This window comes from Thrips palmi, unplaced genomic scaffold (genome assembly GCF_012932325.1).
Source record: "Thrips palmi isolate BJ-2018 unplaced genomic scaffold, TpBJ-2018v1 HiC_scaffold_4, whole genome shotgun sequence".
NCBI lineage: Eukaryota > Metazoa > Arthropoda > Insecta > Thysanoptera > Thripidae > Thrips > Thrips palmi.
In genome coordinates, this window is record NW_023144631.1 from 4455144 (window position 1) to 4467066 (window position 11923).

The 11923-nt window shown below is 60.1% G+C and overlaps 2 protein-coding genes across 2 annotated transcripts; both read left to right on the forward strand.

The window, feature by feature from the left end:
• Positions 1-1422: 1422 nt before the first annotated feature.
• Positions 1423-6277, forward strand: LOC117649089 (aminopeptidase N-like). Its single transcript, XM_034391518.1, has 14 exons — positions 1423-1685; positions 1763-1932; positions 2005-2193; positions 2269-2424; positions 2510-2993; positions 3196-3352; positions 3468-3549; positions 3678-4066; positions 4147-4624; positions 4952-5116; positions 5207-5356; positions 5460-5535; positions 5630-5749; positions 5869-6277. Exons 1-14 carry the CDS (start codon positions 1554-1556, stop codon positions 6130-6132), a joined length of 3012 nt encoding a protein of 1003 aa, XP_034247409.1. The 5' UTR covers positions 1423-1553; the 3' UTR covers positions 6133-6277.
• A 948-nt stretch (positions 6278-7225) lies between these two features.
• Positions 7226-11661, forward strand: LOC117649088 (aminopeptidase N-like). The gene is made up of 13 exons (XM_034391517.1): positions 7226-7454; positions 7526-7689; positions 7757-7945; positions 8058-8213; positions 8298-8781; positions 8889-9045; positions 9130-9211; positions 9285-9673; positions 9754-10228; positions 10319-10483; positions 10558-10707; positions 10921-10996; positions 11077-11661. The coding sequence occupies exons 1-13, from the start codon at positions 7323-7325 to the stop codon at positions 11482-11484; spliced, it is 3027 nt and encodes a 1008-aa protein (XP_034247408.1). The 5' UTR covers positions 7226-7322; the 3' UTR covers positions 11485-11661.
• The last annotated feature ends 262 nt before the right edge of the window (positions 11662-11923 follow it).

Below are 11923 nucleotides of genomic sequence, written 5' to 3' on the forward strand. Positions count from 1 at the left end.
AACCGTGCCATGTACGTGCCTCGATGATCGCGATGCTATCTGCGATAAGATTAAGACTACTGGCGTCAATCGTCAATCCCTCCGTGGCGCGGCTAATTGGGAGATTTGGTCGGATTATAGACCGCACACGACACGCCGCATACCCGTATTCCCTAGTATACCCCACCAGAAGGCGGCGGGCGTCGCGATCCAGAGTCAGACCCATCCGTCCTTTACACCAGGTAAGACGTTAGGTTGTTCGTGCGCAGCTCGGTAGAGGTGCGTTTGACTCATCTTGTTCTCAGTTTCTAAGTTCAATTTTCATTCTTGAGTGTTAAGTTAGCCCAAATTCAACGTGATTAACAGTGCAAGAGATAATTGGGGTACCCCACCTAAAGCAGAACGCCTCTTGGCTCCTCAGATTTCAAGCTTCATGTAGTTACGTTGTTAGATCGAACACTAAGTAGATTACTTCCTTAATTTGGCCTCGACACACGCGCCCATGCAAAATCAGGTGCCACGGTGACAATAGGAGCCCTATCGGGTGTGAATCGATCTCGGAATCGATTGCGCTCCCTGCGTCACCATCCGGTATCTTTGAAACGCGGCTATCTGTGCAGTGCACTGTAGAACACGCGGGGATTAATTGCTCCGGGAACCGGTGCGAAGAATGCATACGTGGCGGCTTTTTTAGCAGATGATACGTTCCGCTTTGATTCCAGTCATTGTCCTAGGTCGCAAAAAAGGGTGAATCATCAAAAAAAAATCTACGACCGCTGCGTGCACGTACGTCCTTTCCCATCCCCCGTTGATAAGAAAACAAAAAAAAAAGCCAAAAAAGTATTTTAAGGAATCGAATGCCTTTTTCCTTAGAGGCCAAGGCACACATTGTCCGACGGACAGATAAGCGCGCGAACGAAAACACGAAGGTGAGATTAAGCGTTTAAGTGCCACCTACGGGCTGGCTAGCCCAGGCAAGCCGGCTGTCGTTTGGAGTTGGCTGATCCGAATCGCCATCGGCGCGGTCTATCGGCTTTATCTCTCTGCAATAAAGTGGTAAAGAGTGGAAGAGTCGCCCCTCGCTGACAGGACGACAGGCGTCGCGCCACTCCAGGCCGACGCGTCCATCAGGGAAGGACCAGGGCCACAGCGGCCCGGGAAGCGTGGACAGACACAGACACAGGTAGCTCAGAGGGAAGGCCAGGTCCGGTGGCAGGCGGCACGGGCCTCCCCACTCCCCATCGGCACCCACGCTGTTAGTTTCCGTTTCGGACCGGCGAGCGGCGGCACGGAGGCAGGGTGGCACGGCGGCAGGGTGCGAACGCGAAGCCTCACCGCAGGGTTGGTGTTGCAGCATGGCGCGCCACGGCTGCTGCCTGCTCCTGGTGCTCGCGGCGCTGGCGGCCGCCTCCGCCGCGCCGGCCTCCAACGCCTCCACGCCGCTGGCCGCGTCCGGCGACCTCCCGCTCGCCGAGCAGGCCGCCCGGCTGGGCTTCACGCTGCCGCCGCGGAAGGTCCGCGCCGAGGTCGCCGTCGAGGCCACGGCCACGGGCGCACAGGCCTACCCCTTCGGCATGGCGGACCCCCAGCCGCCGCAGCGCTCCCGCCAGAGGAAGCTGGACACCAGCACCAGGACCAAGCGCGCCGCCGACGACGTGTACGACGAGACCCTGCTGCCCACCAACGTGGTGCCCACCAGATACACGGTACGCGCGGGGACAGGGAGAGAGGGAGACGCCGGTGTGGCGAAGGACCAGCATAAACGGTGCGGGCTGCTCTCCAGGTCACCATGGCGCCCAACCTGGCGACCGGCATCTTCTACGGCTCCACGGACATCTACATCAACGTGGTGGAGGCCACCTCCCGCATCATCCTCCACGGCGCTCCGGACATCACATTTAGCGAAGTTCAGATTTTGAAGGAGACCGCGCCGGACACGGGCACTTTTGTCGAGTGAGTGTCAGTGATGCTACGTTCTCTGCGCCTCACCGCAAAGCCTCTCTACCAAACCTGCTTCCCCCGCAGCAACGGCAAAGCCACCTTCGTGCTGCTGGACCCCAACGAGGACTTGGAGCGCCTCGTCATCGACCTGGACACCGCGCTGGTTGCGGGCGTACACTACCTCCTGCGCTTCCCCCTGTTCGGGGCCTACCTAAGGAACGACCTCAAGGGCTTCTACTTGTCCACCTACGAACTCGCCAACGGCCGCACAGTGTAAGAAAATCTCGTAAAGATTAAATTGATGGCAGGATGGCGAAGAAAGGATTGCCGGACCCTTTTTTTTTCCAGTCGGCTGGCGACGACGCAGTTCGAGCCGCCGGCAGCCCGCTTCGCCTTCCCGTGTTTCGACGAGCCCGCCCTCAAGGCGCGCTTCCAGATCGTCGTGGAGCACGACCCCTCCTTCACCGTCAGGTCCAACATGCCGGAGGCGTCCAACACCAGACCGTAAGTCATTACGCTTGGGCTAAGTACACTGCCTTCATTGAGTGGTTGCACCGCGGGACCCTAAGCCCTTGCCGCCTCCGCGCAGGACGCTGACCACGGTGCGCACCGTGTTCCAAGAGACCCTCCCCATGTCCACGTACCTGCTGGCGTGGGTGGTGTCCGACTTCGCCGAGCTGACCTCGTCCGGCGACGCCAACCTCAAGACGTGGGGCAGGAAGAACCTGCTGCGTGCCGACTCGGCCTACCTCGCCAACCTGGTGGGGCCCAAGGCTCTGCAGCTGCTGGGAGAATTCAACGGCATCAAGTACGAGCTGCCCAAGATGGACCAGTTCGCCATCCCGGACTTCGACGCTGGCGCCATGGAGAACTGGGGCATCGTCACGTACAGGGAGGAGTACTTGCTGGAGACCTCGGACACCACGATCCGCATCCGCGAGTTCATCGCCACGACCGTGTGCCACGAGTTCGGGCACCAGTGGACGGGAGACCTGGTCACCCTGGACTGGTGGTCCAACACCTGGCTCAACGAGGGCTTCGCCACCTACTTCGAGAACGTCATCTGCGACAAGGTGAGCCGGCGCCGGCGGCCGAGTTTCTTGACAGCGACGGATCCCGAGGCGGCCCAAGGGAGGGGCAAAAGTGCGGCACTTTGCCCACCCTTCAGGCGGCTTGGGCGGCAGGGGCGGCCCTTTCGCTCTCCTGATGGATCCGCGCCTGTTGCGTCCCGAGTGGCCGAGAATGTGGCGTACCAAGCGCAGTGCATGGTTGCAGATCTTCCCCGAGTGGAACCTCATGGACAAGTACGTGACGGACAACGTGCACGTTGGCATCGCCCACGACGTGATGCCCGGCCAGATCGCCATGTCGAGCCCCGCGTTCGGCACGGCCGCCATCGAGGCCAAGTTCGACCGCATCTCCTACAAGAAGGGTAAGCACAAACCAACTCCGCGCCGAGAGGAAGTTCGCCAACGATAACACGAACCAGGTTGGTTTTGGACGACTATGACACTTTCATTGGATTCTCTTTGTCCTTTTATGACCAGGCGGATCCGTGTTGCGCATGTTTGAACACATTCTCGGCACCGAAGTGTTCAAGAAGGCAATGAACAGTTACCTGTCAACCTAGTAAGTCCATACGATAGAAAGAATGACTGTGATGCCGACACTCTCAGGCATCCATGTCGATAATCTAAACGCAAACGAATCGAGAATATTTAAATGGGAGCTGACACTGCTCTGCCCGTCTTATGCAGCCATTACGCCAACGGCTCCCCCGACCGCCTCTTCCGCGCCATGAACACCGCGGCGGTGGCGGCGTCCTCCCCGCTGCCCCCGAACACGGACTTCGCCACCATGGCCAAGACGTGGACCGAGCAGGCCGGCGTGCCCGTGGTCACCGTCACCCGCAACACGGCGCAGGGCGCAGTCACCCTCACCCAGGAGCAGTTCTTCTACGAGACCCCCGAGGACCAGCAGAAGACGCTGTGGTACGTGCCCATCCCCGACATCGTGAACCCCAAGACCAAGGACTGGACCAAGACGGCCCCCGTCCGCTGGCTGACCCCCGACGCCCCGACCATCGCGGACCTCGACGTCGACGCCAGCGCCACCGAGTGGATCGTGGTCAACCCCAGGCAAATCGGTGAGTGCCAAGCCCGACGAAGGCAAACTTGCGTTCAGCTCATTTGAAGGCGTTGGTAAACCATGGTGTCTTGGCGGCAGGCTACTACCTCGTCAACTACGACGCGGACAACTGGAAGCTGCTGCACCAGGCGCTGCTCAAAACCCCTGACGAGCTGCACCCGTCCACGCGCACCCAGCTGGTGCACGACTCGCTGGCCATGGCGCGCGCGGGCAAGCTGGACTACGCGACGGCACTGCCCTTCCTGCAGGCACTCAAGGCTGAGCGTTCGCCCGCCGTCTGGAAGGCCGGCATCGAGGCGCTCACTTTCCTGCGCGACAGGCTGGCCAACACGGAGGCCGGCACCGCGCTCAAGGCCTTCATCCAGCAGATCACCGCCGACGCGTACGACGCCGTGGGTCTCGGCGCGTCCGCGACCACGCCCACCGCCGACACGTCCAAGGACGAGGAGCGCTACCTGCGCTTCCTCGTGGCCAGCTACGCGTGCTACGCCGGCAACAAGAAGTGCGTGGCGGACGCCATCCAGGCCGTCGGCGATCTCTACGACAACGACGTCAGGTAAAGGGTGCCCCGCGCTTGGCCGCAGAGCACAGTGGGCCAGAAAACCGGTGGAGGCGGCTAAAATTCCAAACGCGTTTTGAGCTCTAGATTCGCTAAACAGGACTCGAACCCAGAGTTTGACCCCACCAATGGATTCCTCGTTCGGAGATCAATCTATTGGTGGGGTCACACGTTCGGTTCGAGTCCTATTAGGCGACTTTGGAGCTCACATCGCGTCAAGAATTTTGGCCGCTCCCATCGCTCCTCTGACCCACTGTGCAGAGGCGCGTCATTCGCAATGCCGCACAAACCCCTTCACCGTGTTCGCGCTTTCGCCCTGCCCAGGCCCAACGCGGACGTCAGGGACGCCGCCATGTGCTACGCCGTGCAGAACTCGGACGACGCCTTCAACTCGATCATCGACAGCTACATGGAGACGTCGGACTCGAAGGAGCGTGGCCTGTACGCCGCGGCGCTAAGCTGCACCATGAACCACCCTCTCCTCGAATTGTGAGTTGGCAAGCTGCCGAGGCCTCTAGGCGTCCACAAGTCTCCTCCCCTCTTTCGGACATTGCAACCCTTGCTGGTTCTTGCTCGCAGCCTCATGAACGGCATCATCGCCAAGCAGGACGACACCTCCCTGAACGCCGCCGACCTGCAGGTACTCATCAACGCCATCCTCAGCCGCTGGGACAACCACAGGTTCATGCTCAACTACTACAAGAAGAACTGGAGGAACATTTACAGATTGTGAGTAATCCGTTTGTGAGTGCTTTGTTCTGGGGTGGTTTGCACAGCCCACCCCTACCCGTGCAACTGAGCGGTGTTCTGAACTGCCTGCGACCTGTTTCAGCACTGGCAACTCCTTCTACGTCAACGTGCTGAACGCCCTCATCGGCGACATCCGTACCCAGGCGGAGCTCGACGAGGTAAGGAGGAATTTCTTGCCGTTTTCAAAGCGTGTTCGAGACCCAGTTGCTGTGTCGGCGAGCCTGACCGCAATCCGTGCTTTCGTGCCTGCAGGTGACGGCATTCGTCGCCAAGGACTTCCCCGAGACCACCGCCACCGTTCGCCGGGAGTTCGACCTGAACCTGGACGCCGCCAAGAAGGGCCTGGCGTGGAACATCAAGAACTTCGCCCAGGTGCGTCTGTCCTTCCGCTGCCGTGCTCCGCGGTTCTGCGCAACGTTTCGTCCGTGTATCAAACCTCCAGCAGCGTTCCGGTCACTGAGCGCCGCGTGTCGTGCTTCTGAATGCCGCAGGTCTCGCAGTGGCTGTACACCGCCACCAGCACGGGGCCCTTCGTCCCGACGGAGCCGACGTGGCCGCCCACCGGGCCCACCACCAACGCGCCCACCAAAGCGCCCACCACCAGGCCCACCACCCCCGCCACCAGGCCCACCACCGCGAGGCCCGGCCCGACGACGTCGCGCACGCCGAGCACCACGCCGAAGAGCGGCGCCAGCCAGGCGACCGGCGTGGCCTCCCTCGTGGCGGCCGCCCTCCTCGCCCTCTTGCTGCGGTGAACCGTCACCGTCAGGGGAGAGGGATTCGACTGAGAGGACAAACGACGAACGGCCTCGCTTCCGTTCAAACTTTGCGGTTGTTTTGTGATAAACGGCAATGGTTTCGAATAAAATAATACTCCGAGTGCCAACTAGGTGACTGTAAGACCAGCTTTTTATTGACCTTATCCGCATCCACTCGCAAAGACCGTATTCGGAATTATCTTCTTACGTTCTCGACATGATTGGCCCATGTCCTGTCTTGCGATTAATCCACATATGCAGTTGAGTCGACTAGTTAAATCCGGCCAAGTTCTCATAACAGTTTCCCGAAATCGACCGTCACAGCAATCGATAAAAGGGGGCTTACAGTTGAAGCCGCGAACAGGGTGTACTTACTCTGATAAGTAATCTACCAGTTTGATTCGCAAACAGCCTTGATTGAGGTTGCACTTGCGTCAGAAAAAAGCACTCCTTTTTAAATTGACGTCATAAAATGACCTTTAAACACCTCCTTCAAACAGCATTCTTCTGTTTTTCAAATTATATTTTTCTTGAGGGTTTTCCACATAAAACCACACTTGCAGGCGGTATCACTCGGCAGGCCGGCGGCGCCTTTCGACCTATAGAACTGGTTCCATTCATCGCCACGATACGACAGTTCTTCGTAGACGGAGAGATTAGACCCTTGCCGTGCATTTGTATCTTCCTCTCTCTCTCGCTCACCGCGGTTCAATCACGACTATTCATTACATTACGGAGGCTCGGCGGCGCGACGCGCGACGGTCCGGCCGAACGAACGTCACGAGTGCCTCTTCAGCTTCAGCAATCTTCAGTCGGGCCCCGACGCAGGCACGCATCGAAACTAGGTAAAGCTTCGAAAAAAAAAAACGGTCGAATACTCCTCTAAATGCTGTCGAAAAAGATCGGTTCAACGACCTTTTACTTACTGAAAGCAATGTCTGACACAGTGCTGCAGCATGGCGCGCCACGGCTGCTGCCTGCTCCTGGTGCTCGCGGCGCTGGCTGCCGCCTCCGCCGCGCCGGCCTCCAACGCGTCCAAGCCGCTGGCCGCGTCCGGCGACCTCCCCCCGAGCCTCCCCCTCGCCGAGCAGGCCGCCCGGCTGGGCTTCACGCTGCCGCCGCGGAAGGTCCGCGCCGAGGTCGCCGTCGAGGCCACGGCCACGGGCGCACAGGCCTACCCCTTCGGCATGGCGGACCCCCAGCCGCCGCAGCGCTCCCGCCAGAGGAACCTGGGCACCAGCACCAGGACCAAGCGAGCCGCCGACGACGTGTACGACGAGACCCTGCTGCCCACCAACGTGGTGCCCACCAGATACACGGTACGCGCGGGGACAGGGAGAGACGCCGGTGTAGCGAAGGACTATCATAAACGGTGCGGGCTGTTCTCCAGGTCACCATGGCGCCCAACCTGGCGACCGGCGTCTTCTACGGCGCCACGGACATCTACATCAACGTGGTGGAGGCCACCTCCCGCATCATCCTCCACGGCTCGCCAGACATCACCTTCAACCGGGTGGAGATTTTGAAGCAGAACGCGCAGGGCACTTTTGACGAGTAAGTGTGGCAGCTTGGTTTGGTTCGGGCAGAGGGCGTTTGCGTGGATTACACTACTGCCCCTCAGCAACGGCGATGCCACCCTCCTGCGGCTGCGGCCCCAAGAGGACGCCGACCGTCTCGTCGTGGACCTGCAGAACGCGCTGGTGGCGGGCGAGCACTACCTGCTGCGCTTCCCCCTGTTCAAGGCCTACTTGAGGAACGACGGGCAGGGCTTCTTCTTGACCTCCTACGAAAACGCCAACGACCAGAGAATGTGAGGACTGTGAAATTTCACCACAAAATAGGAAATAGGAGACAGGTGGTAAAACAAAGGGTGCCAAAACAAAGCACATATTGATATTCTTTTTCGAAAAACGAACAAAAAGTTTGCTGGCGGCGACGCAGTTCGAGGCGACGGCCGCTCGCTACGCCTTCCCGTGCTTCGACGAGCCCGCCCTCAAGGCGCGCTTCAAGATCATCGTGGAGCACGACCCCAGCCTCACCGCCAGGTCCAACATGCCGGAAATCAGTCGCAAGGCCACGTAAGTACAGAGTGCCGGGAACTCGGTGGATCCTCGTCGCTTTCATCGAGTGCCCCTTCGCTCATTCTCGCTCGTCCCTGGCAGGGCCTTGACCATCGTGCGCACCGAGTTCGACGACAGCCTCCCCATGTCCACGTACCTGCTGGCCTGGGTGGTGTCCACCATGGACAGCATCGCCGCCACGTCCGACGCCTCCTTCACGACGTGGGGCAGGCCCAACATGCTGGGCCAGCGGACCGTCTTCCTGGCCAACGAGGTGGGGCCCAAGGCGCTGCAGCAGCTCGCCGAGTTCACCGGCATCCCCTACGCGCTGCCCAAGGTGGACCAGTTCGCCCTGCCGGACCTCGGCGCCGGCGCCATGGAGAACTGGGGGCTCGTCACGTACAAGGAGGAGTACTTGCTGGAGACGGGCGTCACCACGATCCGCGCGCGCGAGTTCATCGGCACGAGCGTGTGCCACGAGCTGGGGCACCAGTGGGCCGGCGACCTGGTCACCCTGGACTGGTGGTCCAACACCTGGCTCAACGAGGGCTTCGCCACCTACTTCGAGAGCGTCATCTGCGACAAGGTCAGCGACAAACCCCAAATGACCAGACAGAATCATCTCAGAAATTTTTGAAAAAAAAAAAAAGAAACAACAATTTAAACGCGCTGCATCGCGTATCGGGATTTCAGATTTTCCCCGACTGGAAGCTGATGGAAAAGTTCGTGGCGGACAACTTGCACGTGGCAGTGGCCACGGACGCACTGCCCGGCCAGTTAGCCATGTCCAGCCCTGTGACCACCACGGACGCCATAGACGAGAAGTTTGGCGTCGTCTCCTACCAGAAGGGCAAGTCCGGCTGAAGGATAGGAAGACACTCATGGTGTCATCGTCTTGTTCGGACATTACTAAAGTACTTGACCTCGTTTGCAGGTGGAGCCGTGCTCCTGATGTTCGAACACATTCTCGGCACCGAAGTGTTCAAGAAAGGGTTAAACCGCTACCTTTCCGCGAAGTAAGTCCGGACGGTGGCGGTCTCTGCAGCGCATTGGTTGTAAACAAACTCACACACACGCTCTTGCCCTCAGCTCGTTTAAGACGGGCTCCCCCGACGGCCTCTTCCGCGCCATGAATGTCGAGGCGGTGGCGGCGTCCTCCCCGCTGCCCCCGAACACGGACTTCGCCACCATGGCCAAGACGTGGACCGAGCAGGCCGGCGTGCCCGTGGTCACCGTCACCCGCAACACGGCGCAGGGCGCAGTCACCCTCACCCAGGAGCAGTTCTTCTACGAGACCCCCGAGGACCAGCAGAAGACGCTGTGGTACGTGCCCATCCCCGACATCGTGAACCCCAAGACCAAGGACTGGACCAAGACGGCCCCCGTCCGCTGGCTGACCCCCGACGCCCCGACCATCGCGGACCTCGACGTCGACGCCAGCGCCACCGAGTGGATCGTGGTCAACCCCAGGCAAATCGGTGAGTGCCAAGCCCGACGAAGGCAAACTTGCGTTCAGCTCATTTGAAGGCGTTGGTAAACCATGGTGTCTTGGCGGCAGGCTACTACCTCGTCAACTACGACGCGGACAACTGGAAGCTGCTGCACCAGGCGCTGCTCAACACCCCTGACGAGCTGCACCCGTCCACGCGCACCCAGCTGGTGCACGACTCGCTGGCCATGGCGCGCGCGGGCAAGCTGGACTACGCGACGGCACTGCCCTTCCTGCAGGCACTCAAGGCTGAGCGTTCGCCCGCCGTCTGGAAGGCCGGCATCGAGGCGCTCACTTTCCTGCGCGACAGGCTGGCCAACACGGAGGCCGGCACCGCGCTCAAGGCCTTCATCCAGCAGATCACCGCCGACGCGTACGACGCCCTGGGTTTCGGCTCTTCGTCGCCGCCCGTGGTCTACACCAACGAGGACGAGGAGCGCTACCTGCGCTACCTCGTGGCCAGCCACGCGTGCTACGCCGACGGCAAGAAGTGCGTGGAGGACGCCGTCAAGGCGGTCACGTCCGTGTTCGATGAATTCGTCGAGTAAGTTGGGAGAAGTGAGGGCGCGGCCCGGGATCGAACCATCGAACTTCTACGCGCGACGTCGACTATACATGCGTTTCTTCCCGCCAGTCTCCCCGCCGACGTCGCGGACGCCGCGCTCTGCACCGCGGTGAGGAACTCGGACGCCTTGGCCAGGAGCGTCCTGGAGGAGTACATGGACGTCGAGGAGCTGCCGGAGCGGAGGTCGTACGCTTTGGCCCTCGGCTGCACCCGCAACCACAACACCCTCGAGACGTGAGTGGCCTTCACGGTTCTAGGGTCTTGGTTCACGGTTCAAACACTGAGTTCGCTTGCTTTTCGTTCCACAGCCTTCTCGACAACGTGCTCAACGGACGAGGCCACCCGATACCGACTCGCGCCGACCTCCACATGCTCGTCGACGCCATCCTCAGTCAGCGGGACAACCACAGATTCATGCTCGATTACTTCAAGAAGAACTACATCCAATTGAAGGAATTGTTAGTTGGATGCGAGTAACGTGGAAATAGGCCATCCTGCAGGCTGCGATTCCCGTGGGTCGTTTCGTCGCTCTGTCCCTGTCGCACCCATGCGGCCGGTGGCGGCGTTCCGTAGGGGTGCGAGGGAGACAGGGTGACGAAAGGAGTGTCCGAAGTCGCTCTGCTGTCGTGTATGAATACGGGCACTAAAACGATGATTTGCGTTCCTTGCAGCGGCGGCAGAGCCTACACCACGAGCTTGCTGAACTCTCTCATCGAGGACATCCGCGCGGCGGAAGAAGTGGAAGAGGCAAGTGTCTTTCTAGGGGGAGGTTAAACCTATTCCAACCAGCAACGCTTGAACGAAAACGTCCTCTCATCTCCCACCAGATCGCGCGATTCATAGCGCAGGCCTACCCTGACCCCTCGTCCACGGAGAGGAGGGACACCGAGCTGCGCCTGGACCTCGCCATGAAGGGCCTGGAGTGGCACCGCAAGTACTTCACCGAGGTATCGCAGTGGCTGTACGCCGCCACCAACACGGGGCCCGTCACCACCACGACCACGCCGACTACGCCTACAACCCCCATCGTGCCGCCGAGGCCAACCACTACGAGACCCCCGACGACGCCACCGACGAGGCCACCCACGGGCCCCCCCGGGCCGCCCACCACCTCCGCGCCCCAGCCGCAGCCCACCACCGCGCGCCCGAACAGCGCGAGCACGGCGAACGGCGTGGCCAGCCTGGTGGCCACCGTCCTGCTCGCACTCACGCTGCGGACAGCGGGATGCTGCTAGCGGCGGAAAATCAGTTAATTTATTGAGTAGCCACGGATTAATAAGTTAATTTATTGAGTAGCCACGAAATAATTAGTTAATTTATTTAGTAGTCACGAAACTGTTTGTAAAGCCGTGAATGTCTCCATGGTAAAGTAAGATTGTGTGATTAAATGGGAGTACAATCCACAGTGTTCAGAAAACGTCTTTTGTTTTCAAAATAATCTTGGCTTGTGATTTCTGAACTTCACCTTCGGCCTAAACCCTCTGCGAAACATGCAAGTTTCAATTTGAGCGGGGAAACGGACATTTACCTACAGGCATGATGGTTTTCCAGGCAGCGCTTGGCGCCGCCTGGCAGCCGCCTCTAGGCAACCCATCCGGCTCGCCCCCACAGTGGGTGGCCACAGGGTCTATTTTTCTGCATGGCACTCCCACGGAATGAACCATGTTACCCTCG